At 34.1% G+C, this 18,748-nt stretch overlaps 3 protein-coding genes and 1 long non-coding RNA gene across 4 annotated transcripts in view; 3 read left to right on the top strand and 1 right to left on the bottom strand.

Annotated features, from left to right (window-relative positions):
• Positions 1-18,748, top strand: part of LOC143082666 (MAM domain-containing glycosylphosphatidylinositol anchor protein 2-like) — an 84,198-nt gene that overhangs the window by 19,022 nt on the left and 46,428 nt on the right. The window lies entirely within an intron of this gene.
• On the bottom strand, positions 8,322-10,019 carry LOC143082667 (uncharacterized). The gene is made up of 2 exons (XM_076258475.1): positions 9,761-10,019; positions 8,322-8,940 (listed from the first exon to the last, which is right to left on the bottom strand). Exons 1-2 carry the CDS (start codon positions 9,936-9,938, stop codon positions 8,528-8,530), a joined length of 591 nt encoding a protein of 196 aa, XP_076114590.1. The 5' UTR covers positions 9,939-10,019; the 3' UTR covers positions 8,322-8,527.
• The window catches only part of LOC143082669 (uncharacterized), a 48,120-nt gene continuing 39,318 nt past the window's right edge, over positions 9,947-18,748 (top strand). Inside the window, exon 1 of the long non-coding RNA XR_012980434.1 lies at positions 9,947-9,961. This is a non-coding gene — a long non-coding RNA (uncharacterized LOC143082669). The remainder of the gene's footprint in view (positions 9,962-18,748) is intronic.
• Positions 11,642-14,569, top strand: LOC143084068 (uncharacterized). Its single transcript, XM_076260485.1, has 2 exons — positions 11,642-13,768; positions 14,564-14,569. Exons 1-2 carry the CDS (start codon positions 11,759-11,761, stop codon positions 14,567-14,569), a joined length of 2,016 nt encoding a protein of 671 aa, XP_076116600.1. The 5' UTR covers positions 11,642-11,758.

The raw sequence follows: 18,748 nt of genomic DNA, 5'->3' as shown, positions 1-18,748 counted from the left end.
ACCAACGGTCTAATCTATATAGTATGAAATTCAAAACAGTGTGGCTGTGGCCATTGATTGACACATTAAATTCATCCATTGACTGGGACAATTTACGTGAACGTTTGTCTATAACGACCACTGTTCACGACGTACCTACGATAGACATTTAAACTGTGGGGTCACCAAAGGTTTCTTAACGCCTTTAATTATAAAGTAATTCGAAAAAATAATCAGGAATAACCTTTATGTTTTGATTTATATAATTGGTATAAATCAAAACATCGTGTTATTTCTGATTAATTTTTTCGAATTACTTTATTGAGGTGTTGAGAACCTTTGGTGACCCCATAGTTTAAGTGTCTTTAAAAAGTACATAGTGATCAGTGGTCGTTACATACAAACGTTCACCTAAATTGTCCCAGTCAATGGATGAATTTAATGTGTCAATCAATGGCCACAGTCACACTGTTTTGAATTTCATTCTAAAAAACGAGAATCGAGAAACACGTATAAATTACATAAACAAACGACAACTACTGTACATCAGATTCCTGACTTAAGACAGGTGCAAAAATTTGCAGCGGGATAAAACGTTTTAATGGTACCAAACCTGCTCCCTTTTTAGCTCACCTGGCCCAAAGGGCCAAGTGAGCTTTTCCCATCACTTGGCGTGCGGCGTCCGGCGTCCGTCGTCGTCCGGCGTCGTTAACTTTTACAAAAATCTTCTCCTCTGAAACTACTAGGCCAAATTATACCAAACTTGGCAACAATTATCATTGGGGTATCTAGTTTAAAAATGTGTCCGGTGACCCGGCCAACCAACCAAGATGGCCGCCACGGCTAAAAGTAGAACATAGGGGTAAAATGCAGTTTTTGGCTTATAACTCAAAAACCAAAGCATTTAGAGCAAATCTAACAGGGTTAAATTGTTTATCAGGTCAAGATCTATCTGCCCTGATTGTTGAATGTCTGGAAGTACCTATCAGCCACGTTTGCCTATTCTCCAGGACCCAACACATCGTGTTTCTGCAGTACAGAATAGGACAAACTCTATAATATTCCGTGGCTCATATGAAAGGTGGGTGCTTCATCAGGGGTCCTGACCCAATCCTTCATATTGTACTAAACTTTGACTACCGATCTAGTCAGTATTTCTTTTAAGTTCCGATGTCTACTATACGCCACCATTGGTGGTTTTGGAAATAGCTCCCTACATTTCGCATTGCGAACTAGTTTTTTATAATGTTTTCGTAAAGCTTTATTTATATTTCCTAACGAGAAGTGATATTTAGTTACAAATACTAGTGGTATCTGCTTGTCAGATTCTTGTTTAAAGCGGAGTAACTCTGGTCGTTCGATATTGAGAGCCGATTCACAGTTACGAAGTATTTCAAGGTCCTTATATCCCCTTTGCTTAAGATGGCCTTTGAATTTACAAAGAGTATCTTTTAAATTTTGCGTGTTGCTGTTGTTTCGGTGGTGGCGAATAGCTTCCCCTTTTATAAATCCGGAGAAGACTGTTGGGTTATGCATAGACGTCCTATCTAAATATTGAAACGTATTTGTAGGTTTGGTTTAGCTCTTAATATCAAGGATACCGGTGTTCCTGAACCTCAACCCTTTATGTACGACTGTATCGAGAAAGATAATTTCTTCGTTTGAAATTTCAAACGTAAATTTTAATAAAGGGTGATGATCATTTGCTATTTTAAAAATCTCCTCAACTTCTTCTCGTGATGAATGAGCTATTATAAACGCATCATCTCTATACCTTCCGTAAAATAAGATCTTATTTTTATACTTATATTTTTCAATAATTTCATTGATAACTTCGAATGCTCTAATATCACAAATTTCTGGGCTGCATTTACTTCCCATACTAGCGCCTATTTTCTGTACAAAGTATCGGTCATTAAATTCAAAATAATTGTTTTTCAACACTGTGGCTACTAACGATTTAAATGTTTCACAGCGAGGTAATTTTATCGGATAATCTTCTTTTACTGCACTGTTATAAGCCCGTCCAACAGAATGAATGAGTTCATTGAACTCCATGTTTGTATACATGCTGGTGCAGTCAAAAGAAACTAAGAGGCAATCCCTATCAGGCCTTAAATTTTCTATTTTATTTATGAAATCCCCACTATCTCTAATGTAACTGTTCTGTCTTTTAACTATAGGTATCAAAAAGTAATCAATAAATTTGCTAACCCTTTCGGTGACAGAGTTATATTCTGTCCGTGAAAGTATTTCTTGTCTCTTCCGTGATGTTCTTCATTTGATCCCTAAACAAATTGTTCATTTCAACATTGCCCAGATCAGGGGTGCATCTCATGTTGAGATGACAGAAGGGGGGCATATTATTGGATGTTTTCCCGTACACCATCCCTTCTCTGGCTTTGGCTATTCCTAATCTCTGGCCCATAACTTCCTCTATTCTATTAACGGCTTCAAAGGCAATATCAATAGGTGGTGGTCCGGTATTGTCGTTTAGATCTGTTAGGTCCAGATCATCGAAGTCGCTGTCATTCATTTCATTCGCAGCGATCGCGAGTGCTTCTTGATTTAATGGTGGATGTGAACTGTCCATCTTTCTACTCTTCTTTAATGTTAGCTTGTTCCTTCCTGTCTTATTCATAATATTAATGAAATAATCGAAGTTGGCTATCAGAGATTCTTTTTGCTCTGGTTTTTCCAAACTCATAAATAAACACGTGTCAGCAAAATTTGACAATGGCGAGACTTAAGAATGCCTTGCAGAAACACTTATCAAGTGTGAGTCCCTGAGAACAGGAAATACGGATCGACATCAATCACAATTGAAGCGATACACGGGAAGGTCCTATAATCTACATGTTGGATGTCTGGAAGTACCTATCAGCCACGTTTGCCTATTCTCCAGGACCCTAAATTGTCCCAGTCAATGGATGAATTTAATGTGTCAATCAATGGCCACAGTCACACTGTTTTGAATTTCATTCTAAAAAACGAGAATCGAGAAACACGTATAAATTACATAAACAAACGACAACTACTGTACATCAGATTCCTGACTTAAGACAGGTGCAAAAATTTGCAGCGGGATAAAACGTTTTAATGGTACCAAACCTGCTCCCTTTTTAGCTCACCTGGCCCAAAGGGCCAAGTGAGCTTTTCCCATCACTTGGCGTGCGGCGTCCGGCGAACGTCGTCGTCCGTCGTCGTTAACTTTTACAAAAATCTTCTCCTCTGAAACTACTAGGCCAAATTATACCAAACTTGGCAACAATTATCATTGGGGTATCTAGTTTAAAAATGTGTCCGGTGACCCGGCCAACCAACCAAGATGGCCGCCACGGCTAAAAGTAGAACATAGGGGTAAAATGCAGTTTTTGGCTTATAACTCAAAAACCAAAGCATTTAGAGCAAATCTAACAGAGTTAAAATGTTTATCAGGTCAAGATCTATCTGCCCTGAAATTTTCAGATGAATCGGACAACCCGTTGTTGGGTTGCTGCCCCTAAAATGGCAATTTTAAGGAAATTTTACTGTTTTTGGTTATTATCTTGAATACTATTATAGATAGAGATAAACTGTAAACAGCAATAATGTTCAGCAAAGTAAGATTTACAAATAAGTCAACATGACCGAAATGGTCAGTTGACCTCTTTAGGAGTTATTGCCCTTTATAGTCAATTTTTAACCATTTTTCGTACATCTTAGTAATCTTTTACAAAAATCTTCTACTCTGAAACTACTGGGCTAAATTAATCCAAACTTGGTCATAATCATCATTGGGGTATCTAGTTTAAAAAATGTGTCCGGTGACCCAGTCATCCAACCAAGATGGCCGCCACGGCTAAATATAGAACATAGGGGTAAAATGCAGTTTTTGGCTTATAACTCAAAAATCAAAGCATTTAGAGCAAATCTGATGAAGTTAAATTGTTTATCATGTGAAGATCTATCTGCCCTGAAATTTTTAAATGAATCCGACAACCGGTTGTTGGGTTGCTGCCCCTAAATTGGTAATTTTAAGGAAATTTTGCCGTTTTTTGTTATTATCTTGAATTTTATGATAGATAGAGATAAACTGTAAACAGCAATAATGTACAGTAAAGTAAGACCTTAAAATAAGTCAACATGACCAAAATGGTCAACTACCCCCTAAGGAGTTACTGTCCTTTATAGTCAATTTTTAACAATTTTCATAAAATTTGTAAATTTTTACTATTATTTTCCACTGAAACTAATGGGCCAAGATCATTATAGATAGAGATAATTGTAAGCAGCAAGAATGTTCAGTAAAGTAAGATCTACTAACGCATCACCATCACCAAAACATGATTTTGTCATGAATCCATCTGTGTGTCCTTCGTTTATGATATGCACATAGACCAAGGTGAGCGACACAGGCTCTTTAGAGCCTCTAGTTCTGAAACAATAGCATAAGATCACGACATAGAAATGTGCATTTCACGTTAAAGGTCAATGGAGTTTCGTTGGAGATTCATATGGCAAAGGTTTGCAATCAGTATGAACGGGGAGTTTAACACAAGCGTCACATACACATGCTGTGGCTGATTCTTATGCGTAAATACTTGTCTTGAACATAAAAACTTTTAAAGACTGCAAAATTAAATCAAAGAAAAGTATCATAAACTTGCAATGCAAGCAGTCAGTCATTAGATTTTAGAATTAATCTTTTATCTTTCCATTAATGAAAATAGATGATAAAATTAGGATAAGTCTAATTGGCATATTGGATCATCTTGATTATAAGTTTGTTACTAGACTTTCATCTTCTTACGCCTAACAAGGTTTTTTTTCTCAAAAGCTGAGAATTGAAAAGAGTTGACGATTGAATTTCGAAGAACATATATATAATACAGCGAGCATCAAAGTAAGACAGAACTAAGATCTAGATATACATATTTATTAAAGTAATGATAAATATATCTCAGTTTTTTTTCGTTTCTATGTAGAAAATAAATTAGAATTGTAGTAATTTCATGAACATCAAAATGATTAACTTATGCATGCACATAGATTTAGACAGACTTATATAAATAATTTTCTTTCATACAGATTCGAGATTTAAAGATAATATCATATACATATGACCATCGACTTACTTTTATTAATAAGAAATTCACTAGGTGCAAAAATTGAAACAGACAAACAAACACGAACTTATTGGGTTTTTATTTTTTCGTTTGAATTAATGGAATCGAATTACTCATTGAGGAACATTTGCGTTACTGAAAACACTTCAACAGAAAATTTCCAAGTACGCTACGGTAGAGCCGGGCGGTCGCTACAAACTGTTATAATATTTTGGATAATATCGCTTTTTGGAATCATCGGAAATGGGATAACATTGATTGTTTTGTTCAAAAGAAAACTTTGGACTTCAGTTAACATTCTTATTATGATTATGTCGGTGTCCGATTCCCTCGCACTTCCGTTATCACTAGTACGCAAACACAGAAATTCCTGGGCAAAGACATTAATTGGCTGACAACTCTGGTAAGAGATATTTTTATAACAAGTAGCTGCATCAGTGCAATGATAATTGGGATGGAAAGAAGTTTTGCCATACGAAATCCTTTAAAATTCAAGGAAACATGGAAGATCAATCTAACGGTGAAACTATATGTTGTCATACAAGTCATGATGATAATAATTGTTATTGTAAAACACGTGTATACCGAGTTTGATGACCCGTTCTACGATAAATACTTGTATGTGCCGTATTATATACTAATTCGTGGAATTCCTTTCTCTGTTATTTTGGTAACGAACATACTTCTTGTTTGTGGATTGGTAAAAAATAACCAAATTTTGAGCAAGATGACAAATGAAAAATTGGAAAGGGAGAGAATGAGACAAGAAGTAGCCATCACAAGAATGGTAATGACTGTAACCAGTGTATACTTCGTCTGCATGGTACCAGGTCGTTTATTAGCTGGTGTAATGAAGGCCGGTTTGTTGCGCGATGAACGTCAGTATATATATTTAATCGTCACTTACCTAGAACTTTCAAATTTTTCAGTGAATACTATTATTTATACAATGACAAGTTCTTTTTTCAGAGAAGGTTACAGGGAGCTTATTGTTTCATGCTTTTGTCGTAGATGTAGACAGGGGTCATCCGAAAGTCCGATTGACATATCTACATAATGGACTTTTCGACGCTAGTTATCATTTTTCGTTCTTTTCGACTAGAAGATAAAGTATGCTAGGAATTTTTATCATTTAATTCTGTCAATATTCAATTTGCATTGACTCAATGATTAATGGTTAAAACTAGGCGTGTAATATTTGCCAATGGATAACAAAAAAACAGCGATCTTTTTTTTTCTATTAAAAAAAAAGATAATTATGATCCGTTGTCCATTTTTTTATACTATTCTCCGATATTTATTGAATATTTCATATCTTTTACATTACCCGAGTTTAATATTCGAGAAGTGGGGACGGTGCAGGTTTAGTGTAATGTTTTCAAAACAAACAAAAAACGGACGATGAGATATTTCAAAGCAATTTATTGAAGAAAATAATTGTGTAAAGTAATCTCCATCGACTGCTGTGAAAAAAAAACCATGACATTCGAAATGTTGAATAAAACTTGAAAAGGGATCGAGGTAAAATGACATTTTTTGTTGTTTTGTTCTAAGTTCTCTGAAAAAAAAAAAATTAATTAGATATAAGAAATTGTGGTATGAGTGCCAATAAGACAACTATACATCCAAGTCACAATGAATTCATTTTGAAATAATTCAACTAATTTTTAATTGAATGTATGTGGTATTCGGAATTCCGTGTCAACTGTTTGAATTCAAGGTAATCCCTGTTTAATAATCAAGAATTTTCACTTAAATTCCGATTTTGAATATATTTTTTTCTGTAAATCTTACAAGTCTATTTATGTTTGTTTTATAATCAAATCCAGTCGTGATGTATGCTTTATTAGTAGAGCTTTAACTCGAGACAAAAGGTAGTACTGCCGGACACTGCAAACGACTTAATCCTGTGATAAACTAGATCATTTTTTTAAAAATGAACATTCAAATCATCTCTTTTTGTTTATTCTTAAGCATGGTTCATTATTATTATACAACTTAATATTTGAGTCTTTTATTTGTATGTCTTCTCTAATCTGGGCTGTATAAAGTGTTCATTTATCATGTTTATCATTAATTCAAAATCGCCTACTATAATCGTGTATGCTTTCATTGAGGAAAAGTACAATGAACAGTATATGAGCACCTATTTACACTGACTATGAGACTAAAAGTAAAAGTTTGCGAGAGTGTTCTTGTTTTGTCGTGTAATATATTGTGTGTTCTGTATATGAACTGATCATGTATCATTGTGTTTATAGTTCTTACTTAGTTTAGAAGTTATAACAGATATATTAAACTGTCAGGAAAACCTTTCTTTTACTCTGTAATTGCCATTTCTTCTCTTTATAATAATAAAAATAGAAGTAGTTTTTAGTTATTTTTTATGATGACATCATGTAAATGAAATAGAGTTTTCATGTACCCGTTTAAAAGATATAAGATGTGGTATTAAAGCCAATGAGACTCTCCATCCAAGTAACAATTTATAAAAGTACACCATCACAGGTACGGTCTTCAACACGGAGCCTTGGCTCACACCAAACAGAAATCTATGAAGGGCCCCAAACATTACTAGTGTAAAACCATTTCAATGGGAAAACCAACGAGCTAATCTATATAAAAAACGAGAAACCCTTATGAACCACATCAAATTACGTCATATTAACACAGGTAAATGAAGATGATTTGGTTGTTTAGTATACGTCTTCTTCTTCTCTCTGTATAATCTTCCATTTAGGAAAACCAAGAAATTTCTTATATATTAATAAAACTATTCTAAAACTTGGTACATGTGGGGTGTATATCAACAAAAGCTGTTTTCTTACATCAATCCATTCATTTCATGATTGATTAAGATGATCTACGAATATAGAAACAACACAAATTAAATTTTGAGTCCTCTGAAATGTATGCTTCGTGTCAATTGTGTTTTACAAAAAAAAATCATGCGCAGTATTGATTTGATGCGATGATCTCCGTTTAAAGTCATTTTAATAGTTTGTTTTTTTGGTCTTTGAAGAAGATTTGTCTCATAATGACATTGGCAATCATACTATATCTTTTTTATGTCAATATAATCACGCGAATGTCCTACTGAACATGTGTGCGTTATGTCTTTATGGTCTTGTTTTTTTTTACAGAACATGCCTTACAAACTTGCCATTATAAGTCCGGGCAAGGTGAAGTGTTTTAAGTTTTGAAAAGGGGTGAAAAAATTGAAAAAATATTGGGTTATCTTTTAACTTGTATACATTGTTTATTATATAAACAGAGTCTGAAAATAAAAATAAATTATGCTGTTAGAATTGAGAATACTAATTTAAACGTGCTACTAATTTATGACTCGGCATTATATTCGTACATATCCATGCAATAATATCATACTATGAGCAATAGAATATCAGTAATTAGATTAACAGTGTGTCGAAAACGAAGCTCTACAGTTCGTTACTGATCAGAACTCCGAGAAAGGATGATTGTGGGTAATTGTCTTGACTTCTAAAACTGTTAGTGGTCCCAAACCCTGTCGTTCTAATGAAAGCGTGGTCATTCTTTTCCATTCTACCCAAACCTGTCATTGACGCTGATTGATATCCGCCATTTGTATCTGTATTTCCGGTTGAAGATATTACATTGTTCTCTATGACCAGTTCAGCTATAATATATCCTGTTGTTTCTGTTGAGACGGTCCAGGAGAAAAGGTAAATACCACTTTTTGGAGCTACAAAAATTCCACTGTTTTGATTGTAATGATGACCTTTGTTAATAACTAGCTCCTCAAAAACCACAGTGGAATCTTTTTGTAGATCGAATCTTCGGTTCTTTATTATTGCATAGAACATCACTGGCTCTGAAAATTAGGTTATATGTATTGAACCTGTTGATTATTCTAATCATTCTTGTTTATTTTTCTATAAAAATAAAATAAAATACGTGGTATGATGAAATGATAAAAAAAAAATACGTGGTATGATTAAATGATAAAACAAAACTGAAAAATAAAACAGTAGACACTCAGAAAATAAAAAAAAATAATGAATGAATAAAACAAATGGCCATAGCTAATAATCTAATCATAAAAAAGATGAAAGTTGTACAAATAGCTATCCTTTTCTCTATGAAATGTGTGTAATTTGCATTCAAGGATAAGTTTTCAATTTTAGAATTATTGTTTGAATATGGGAAAGGGAGTGGAAACATTTTCGGACAAACAAAAAAGTGTCTCCTTAGTTTGACATTCGAAATTTACCATGATCATCATTTCTTGGATGATGGCACATGTACACCAAGCATAGTTTATGCAATGTTGCATCACTTGAGTTTTATTATTGATGTCTCTTATTGTGTCATTCCTAAATATGTATACTCTTACGATTAGACTAAGGGAGCAACCAGTTAACCTTTAAAAAAGGGGTTTTGGTTTTTTGTTCAAGTCAAAATTTCTTTTTTTGACGTTATCAATCAAATTATTTTTTCACAAACACTATAAGGTATGGTGAAAATCTGGATTCAGAAGATATTTTTTTGTCATCTACTTTATCACAATAATATTTTATGAAGAACCCCACCTTTCTTTTAAGATAAATGGTCATACCATAATTTTGCAAACAAAATATGTACGAGCTCATTATTATATTTATTTTACAAAGACTAGATATATAATAACATACCTTTTTTATAATCTTCACACAGATTATGCAACATATTGTCATATTTTTGTAGACTTCTTTCCAGAGCTGATATTCTTTCATCTTGCAAGTGTTGCGTCGATGTATTATTGCTTTGTAACGACAAGCAAACAGCCAAAAAATTTCCCAAAATCAGGAATAATAACTCGAAGTTCTTCATTCCTATCAGCTTTAAAAAAAAGTGTGAGTAGAATTGTGTTTGTTAAATGTATTTTAGTGGCGTATTAGTTAGTATATATTGTATATTTGTAGACCGCTTCCTTCCGACATGAAAATATGTTCATTTGTCAAAACACTACATTTTTTTAAAACTGTCATTTACAGTAAAGTATGTCCAGAAGCAAGAACAAAGATTAGAGATATTCATGAGCTTTTACGACAATTTATGTAATGACCGCACAACAAATATTAGAATGTGCAAACATGAATATCATATATACACTTGTTTGGCTTTATTAATATTTTGATATGAGCGTCACTGATGAATCTTATGTAGACGAAACGCGCGTCTGTCGTACTAAATTATCATCCTGGTACCTTTGATGACTATTTACACCACTGGGTCGATGCCACTGCTGGTGGACGTTTTATCCCCGAGGGTATCACCAACCAGTAGTCAACATTTCGGTGTTGGCATGAATATCAATAATGTGGTCATTTTTATAAATTTCCTTTTTACACAACTTTGAATTTTTCGAAATACTAAGGATTTTCTTATCCCAGGCATAGATTACCTTAGCCGTATTTGGCACAACTTTTTGGAATTTCGGATCCTCAATGCTCTTCAACTTTGTACTTGTTTGGCTTTATTAATATTTTGATATGAGCGTCACTGATGAGTCTTATGTAGACGAAACGCGCGTCTGGCGTACTAAATTATAATCCTGGTACCTTTGATAACTATTCAAGACTTTTTGTACGCTTCAGAATGATTAAAAATATACCCAAAAAAGTACTGTCGCTCGAAAAGTGTGTGTGTAATTTATATTATTGAAGAAATCACAGATGTCCAATACAAGGGAAGATATAATAATCTTCCTAATCTTTGATAGCCATCAATGACCTAACGAATCACCAATGTTAATGCCGTGATGTCGTCCTATGATGCTTGATTAGCCAATCCAATGAACGCAGATTTTCGTATCACACTGCACTGCATTGTGTGATATGAGAAATATCTTTCAACGCAATAAATAGATAAAAGGCCGCAACCTTAAGATAAAGTCCTATTACGCTTCCTATATACACAAGATACACAAAAATAGTACTGTCATAAAACATAAATGTTTACATTCAAGTTCAACGAGACTTTTTAAACCTTACGATCAATAAACCTTTGTGCAATATGTTTATAACAGTATGAACCCTCTACCACTGTCATCCCATAGAAAATGTACTGTTCTTCTGTAACAAACGATTTATATAGATATAAGAATGTGTGGTATTAGTTTCAATTAGACAACTCTCCATTTAAGTCATAATTTGTAAAAGTAAACCATTACAGGTCAAAGTAAGGTCTTCAACATGTAGTCTTCGCTCACAACGGACAGCAATCTATAATGGGATCCTAAAAATACTCCATATAAGTTATCTAGATATAAAAAGTTCACTATGAGAAATTGTATAGTCATCTCAATTGGCTTAAACATTTGTCATGAACCGACAATCTCTATCGATTTATTTGTGATAGTCAATACTGTACCTTTGTAATCCTTCATTACAATTTTGAAATATACGATGAACAAAGTTACGCAATTTTGAGGATAATTGAGTAGCTAAGTACATCTATCTATTTACCCAATATGTATAATTTCTCACGTTTCGTAGTATAGGGAAACATTATTGTATATATGGTACTAGCGTAGTAATTTTATAAGTTTAAGTCACTAGGTATAAGACACGTGACTTATTTTATAGCGGGAAATTTTTTCCCTGATATTATCACTTTCTAGCCCGCCGCAGACAGGGCAACATTCAAGTATGGACACCGGAATATCTAGTTCAATTAAAGACGCCATTTCGCTTGAAGTGAAGAATGCCGTTTCTAACCTTCAACAAGACATATTGAATAACATTTCTACTATCATGGATTCCAGATTATCGTCTTTCCAATCCAACATAAGACAATCTCAACAGGACATTTCACAGTCTCAAATTTACAAAATCGAGCAGACCGTTACTGACAATTTCTCATTCAAGAGAAAAGGCAATGAGAATCAGTTCAAACATAAATCCAGGGTACTTTCCAAGCTGAAAGAAGCAGACGTGAACTTAGAAGGGCCAGATTTGAGCGTCGATTCCGTACAAACAGCTAAAGCCAAGATAGTAGAAGGTATGGAATTAGTGAGAGAAAGACAGAAACTGATTAAAATGGCAGATTCCTCGGAACTGCGTTGGAAGGTTGTGAGTGAATATGTGACAAATCCTATCGCCGACGATTCGGAAGATGAGAAGAAAATAATCAGGGCACAAAACAGAGCAGAAAGAAAACAGAAAGCAGAGAAATATAAGAAAATTGTCACAAGAAAAGCACCATACACAAGAGAGAAGGCAGAGAATACCAACTCTTCTTGGAAACCTGGCAGGTGCTTCAACTGTGGATTGAGAGGCCATTGGACGGACAATTGTCCGGATAAGAAGAAGATAAGTACTTTTAAAACTTTATTTAATTTGCCAATCTTGACTAATAGTATTTGTTCAAATTTAAATGATACTGAACATAGTTCAATAGAAACTGATGGTCACATGACAGTTTATTGCAATAATAAGGTCAGTTTTAAATCGCCGTTAAATGTCACGGTTGATCAGCCGTCAGGTATTTTCTCACCTGTTGGTCAGTTAAAATCTAAATTACCTGAATGGAAATCAATTACAAGCAATACACATATTTTGGATGTTATCGAAAACGGATACAAGATACCTTTCAAGACAGAACCAAAATCAGAATTGTTGAAGAATAACAGATCTTCACTTGATAATCCAAAATTTGTTAAAGATGAAATAAGAAAATTAATCGAGAAAAAATGTATTTCAGAAGTAAAAGAAAGACCTTTTGTTGTAAACCCTCTTACAGTTGCTTACAATAAGAACAAACCTAGGCTGGTTTTAGATTGTCGGCATTTGAACCCACATCTATTTAAATTTAGATTTAAGTACGAAGATACAGAAAACGCACGAGACCTTTTTAAAAAGGGTGATTTTCTATTTAGCTATGATTTGAAATCGGCATATCACCATATTGAGATCACAGAAATACACAGGTCTTTTCTTGGTTTTGCATTTGTTTTTGACGGTATAATGCGTTATTTTGTGTTTAACGTATTGCCATTTGGTATTGCAACAGCTGGGTATATATTTACCAAAGTGCTAAGAGAAGTTGTCAAACACATGAGGGCAGAAGGTAAACGTGTCATCATGTTTTTAGATGACGGTCTCGGAGGGGACAATGATTTTGAAAATTGTATGAATAGTAGTTTTGAAGTTAAAAATACACTCGAAAGATTAGGATTTTTAATAGCTCATGAAAAATGTCATTGGTTACCTAGTCAGAGTATGGATTGGTTAGGTTACACATGGGATACCAAAATAGGTAGAGTTTTTATTAAGGAAGAAAGAATTGAGAAAGCCGAAAATAGTATTCGCAAATTATGCAGAGAAGCTACAAACGGTAGATTGTTATTCAGTGCTAGATTTTTAGCCAGTATTTTGGGTCAAATCATTTCCATGATGATTGTTATTGGTGACAAGGTGAGATTGCACACCAGATACTTGTATGATTGTATCATGGGACGAGCAAGTTGGGATGCTCCTGTAAAGATGAACCCAGATGCTCTTACAGAAATTTTATTCTGGGAAAGCTCGCTCAGAAAATTAAATGAGCAGGGTGTTGACATTTGCAGAGTTGATCATGATTTTGTGTCAGATTTTGACATTTTTTGTGACGCCTCAGATGTAGGCTTCGGTGGTTATTTATCCACTCAGTTTAGCGTTGTAACTTGTGTTGACAACAGTGAAATGTCAGGTAATTGGACAAGTGATGAAAAGTTGGAAAGTTCAACGTGGCGCGAATTAGAATGCGCAAGACGAGTATTATGTACTTATGAAAGTAAATTTAGCTTAGATAACAAGTTGGTTAGCATTAATTCGGACAATAAAAACGTTCCACATATACTAAAGGTCGGCAGTAAGAAAAGCATACATCAAAACATAGCAGTAGATATTCACAATATTTGTTCAGAAAAGAACATTACTTTAAATTCTAAATGGCTACCAAGGGCAGACAATCAATATGCAGAAAAATTGAGCAGAAACACTGATAACGATGATTGGGGTATTCATGGCGAATTGTTTAATTATTTCAATGGTACATGGGGACCATATAACATTGACAGGTTCGCTACTCATTATAATACACACTGCACACGTTTCAACTCAAAGCATTGGTGTCCAGGTTCAGAAGGCATAGACGCATTCTCTCAAAATTGGGGTAAAGACACAAACTGGTTAGTTCCACCACCATCTCTTGTTCCTATGGTTTTACAAAAAATTCAGCATGACAAGGCTGCATGTACCTTAGTTATTCCTGAATGGAAATCGGCCCCTTTTTGGCCGCTGATTTACACATCAAAAGGTATAGCACATTATATACAAGACATAGAATATTTGTCTGGAAAAAGGGTGATAGTAAATGGAACAGGCAAAAACGGAGTATTCGTAAAATTGCCAATGAAATTTAGAATGCTAGCTTTGAAAATAGATTTTTAATAATACAATTGTTATTTGCAGGTGTGAACCTAAGACGAAACGTTGAAGCTGCTTTAGTAGAGAGTGGCGTTTCAGAGGACTGTAACATTTACAACTTAGCTGGAAAGATGACTATATTCCTTATTGATTCGAGAAGTGAGAATACCTGTAAAAAGTACTATTCAAGTTTTAATAGATGGAAGAAATTCGCAATCGAAAACAGTTTAAATGAATTGCCTGCCGAGCCTGTTCATATAGCACTTTACATTACAAAATTGATAGATGAACAATGTTCTCCAAGTGTTTTAATGATCCGACAGAAAATTCATTTGTAAAATATCTTTTAGAATCCGCCAAAAGACGTAATGGAAGGCCTGTAAACAAAAAGGATCCAGTTAACAATGACATGTTGATTGATTTATGTTCTATGTACACAGATTGTTCAGATTTACTTATAGTTAGGGATCTCACTATGATTTTGTTGTCTTATTCGGGTTTTCTTAGGTTCGATGAGATTAGTAAATTAAGATGCAAAGATGTTAGTATTTTCGAAGATCATTTAAAACTTTTTATTTCTCATAGCAAAACGGATCAATACAGACAAGGGAATGAAATTCTTATTTCTAAAGGTATAACTATCGCTTGTCCAGTTAACATGTATTTAAGATATTTGTCTTTAGCTGGTTTAGACGCACAATCCGAACAATTCATATTTAAACCTATATTTAGATCCAAAGGCGTAGCCAAACTTATATATAAGAATAAACCTATTAGCTACACTGCAGCTAAAGAAAACATTGTAAAGAGACTTAAGCTGGTAGCCCCAAGTCTAAATCTTGGTCTTCATTTTTTACGATCGGGTGGTGCAACTGCAGCTGCTAAGTCTAATGTAAATGAAAGATGCATAAAGCGACATGGGAAGTGGAAGACAGATTTTTCCAAAGATGGTTATATCGAAGATACTTTAGAAAAGAGAATTTCAGTCTCACAAAAATTGGGTCTTTGATATATATATATATATATATATATATATTTATTATTTTTACTACACTCCAACCCTTTCTTTGGTATTTCTATGCTTGCTGGGCTATCGGCAATACTATATATATTGTATTCATTCATGCCTTATAATAGATATGAGCGTATAGGTTATACGTATAATTTCTCACGTTTCGTAGTATAGGGAAAAATTATTGTATATATGGTACTAGCGTAGTAATTTTATAAGTTTAAGTCACTAGGTATAAGACACGTGACTTATTTTATAGCGGGAAATTTTTTCCCTGATATTATCACTTTCTAGCCCGCCGCAGACAGGGCAACATTCAAGTTCCAATAAAATTATGTATATAATTTGATACATGCATTTACATATATTTTTCAAAACAATATATTCGTCTGAGTATGTCTCGTGAGACGACTTGTCGCATGAGGTCGGACCCAGGTTTCCAGTTTATCCCATTAATGGGTTTTGTTTGGTTGTTCCTGGCTGGCGAGGTCGTTGATGATCGAGTTATTTATGTATGTATTTAGTTACATGTTTACATTCATGTCGGCTATATTTTAGCTCTCGTTGGTACAAGGTTTACTTTTTCTAGCTAAGTTGTACCTAACAGGATATTTCAAGGTTTTTGTTATTAGAAGTCATTGTGGTTATTGTTGTTTTCAGATGTTTATATATATATATATATATATTTATTAAGATACATGTATGTAAATAAATTAATAAATTCCGTTGTCCACTATGCTTGCTGGGCTATCGGCAATACTATGTATATTGTATTCATTCATGCCTTAAAATAGATATGAGCGTATAGGTTATACATAAATATATTGACGTTGTTAAAATATCTTCGAGTAATTAACCATTAGAACATGCATACTACTCGGATAATGACTGATTGGAAAGAAACATTACACGTGTGTGTCCTTGAATCAAAGTATAAACGGTGAAAACATTGACGGGAACTTTTCATACGAACCTATTGATCATGACTATACAGACGGGAAGTCATTATGTCAACCTCTTGATAATGCATATGTTGATTGAAAATAACCTTCAGTATACTAAAAGAGGGGCGAACGACACCAGAGGGACATTCAACATTACTTCGACAGATAATTGTAGTAAGGACATAATTTTGTATTATACAGCTAATATCAAATAGACATTGACGAAACGTAAATATGCATACCAAAATTTCCCTTTATTCATATGCATTCCCTTTCGAAAGCCTAAAAGATCTCATTTTATTCACAACCTTATAATGAATGAACATTACTCTACACTTACATCATAATTATTGTAAATTCTTAGAAGACAGAGAGACAAACACTATCCACAAAACTCGAAAACGAACCTCAACATAGTTAATTCATTATTCTAGCGGCTTACTGGTGTGCTTATATGTATTTTTTAAAACAAAAAAAGCTATACATTTCTGTCGGGATGAAAAATATGTCCACAAATCCGAATCTGAGCAAATATCTGAAATTTCTACCTCATTCTACTAAAAAAAAAGTAGCAAATGAAGGTATAATTTTGATTACATATAAATTTAAAAATAGCCTATTTGCAAATTTTCATTAAATTTCATTATGGGATTCAAAACTGTATCGTATGCCCTTAAAGCCCTCTTTTTTCTTCCCATTTGTCCTGTTCAAGTACATTCGATGATGAAATGGCCACCCATGATATTTTACTGTTCATACTACGTATATGGATATTCCATCATAAAAAAAGAACGAAAATATAACAAAAAGAGAAATCAAACGTAATCAAGGTAGAACGGTCCAAGACAAGTCAATCAAACAAATACACATCAATAAAAAAAGGTGTGTGAAAAACGTCTATTAAGTAGCAGTTAAAACGTAAACTTTGTGTATTGTCGATTGAATCGGTTCCTTCTCGTGTATTTCAGTTGAACTTCCTAATAACATTCACGGGGAAGTTTGTATGTTAAGAGATCTGCTGAGTCGAAAGTGAGTGAGTGAAGACGAAACATGTTACCTATACTTCCCTAATGACTTCAGTTTTGATTAGTTTTTGTGGTTTTTTTTTTTATCTCTAAAATTCCAAACATATGTCAAAATTTGACTTGTAAAGCAACTAATTGGAAGCATTACAATCTGGATAGTAAATATTCATGAATTCCAAACAATGTTTAAGAAATTTACCTATAATGATTTTTGAACAGATTAAAAGACCTGTAAAAAATGCAATCAGTGTGTGAAATAAACCTATGGATAACCTGACCTACATTCTTTGCTTAAATTTTACTACTATAATTGCTAAACTTTTTTCTCGCCGTAACAAGGATTATTGGGTTTTTAGCTCACCTGGCCGAAAGGCCAAGTGAGCTTTTCTCATCACTTGGCGTCCGGCGTCCGTCGTCCGTCGTCGTCGTCGTCGTCCTGCGTTAACTTTTACAAAAATCTTCTCCTCTGAAACAACTGGGCCAAATTTAACCAAACTTGGCCACAATCATCATTGGGGTATCTAGTTTAAAAAATGTGTCCGGTGACCCGGCCAACCAACCAAGATGGCCGCCATGGCTAAAAATAGAACATAGGGGTAAAATGCAGTTTTTGGCTTATAACTCAAAAACCAAAGCATTTAGAGCAAATCTGACATGGGGGTAATATTGTTCATCAGGTCAAGATCTATCTGCCCTGAAATTTTCAGATGAATCGGACATTTCGTTGTTGGGTTGCTGCCCCTGAAATGGTAATTTTAAGGAAATTTTGCTGTTTTTGGTTATTATCTTGAATATTATTATAGATAGAGATAAACTGTAAACAGCAATAATGTTCAGCAAAGTAAGATCTACAAATAAGTCAACATGACCAAAATGGTCAGTTGACCACTTTAGGAGTTATTGCCCTTTATAGTCAATTTTTAACCATTTTTCGTAAATCTTAGTAATCTTTTAGAAAAATCTTCTCCTCTGAAACTACTGGGCCAAATTTAACCAAACTTGGCCATAATCATCATTGGGGTATCTAGTTTAAAAATGTGTCCGGTGCCCCGCCCAACCAACCAAGATGGCCATAATGGCTAAAAATAGAACATAGGGGTAAAATGCAGTTTTTGGCTTATAACTCAAAAACCAAAGCATTAAGAGCAAATCTGACAGGAAGTAAAATTGTTGATCAGGTCATAATCTATCTGCCCTGCAATTTTCAGATGAATCAGATAATCGGTTGTTGGGTTGCTGCACCTGAAAT

This window comes from Mytilus galloprovincialis, chromosome 7 (assembly GCF_965363235.1).
Source record: "Mytilus galloprovincialis chromosome 7, xbMytGall1.hap1.1, whole genome shotgun sequence".
In the NCBI taxonomy this organism is placed as follows: domain Eukaryota; kingdom Metazoa; phylum Mollusca; class Bivalvia; order Mytilida; family Mytilidae; genus Mytilus; species Mytilus galloprovincialis.
The sequence above is the reverse complement of the archived record's forward strand: the minus strand, read 5'-3'. Positions and strand labels throughout refer to the sequence as shown.

Coding starts and splice junctions, on each gene's coding strand:
- LOC143082667 (XM_076258475.1), bottom strand. CDS start 9,938: ATGAAGAACTTCGAGTTATTATTCCTGATTTTGGGAAATTTTTTGGCT. Junction 8,941..9,760: donor GTGTGAAGATTATAAAAAAG/GTATGTTATTAT, acceptor CCTAATTTTCAG/AGCCAGTGATGTTCTATGCA.
- LOC143084068 (XM_076260485.1), top strand. CDS start 11,759: ATGGACACCGGAATATCTAGTTCAATTAAAGACGCCATTTCGCTTGAA.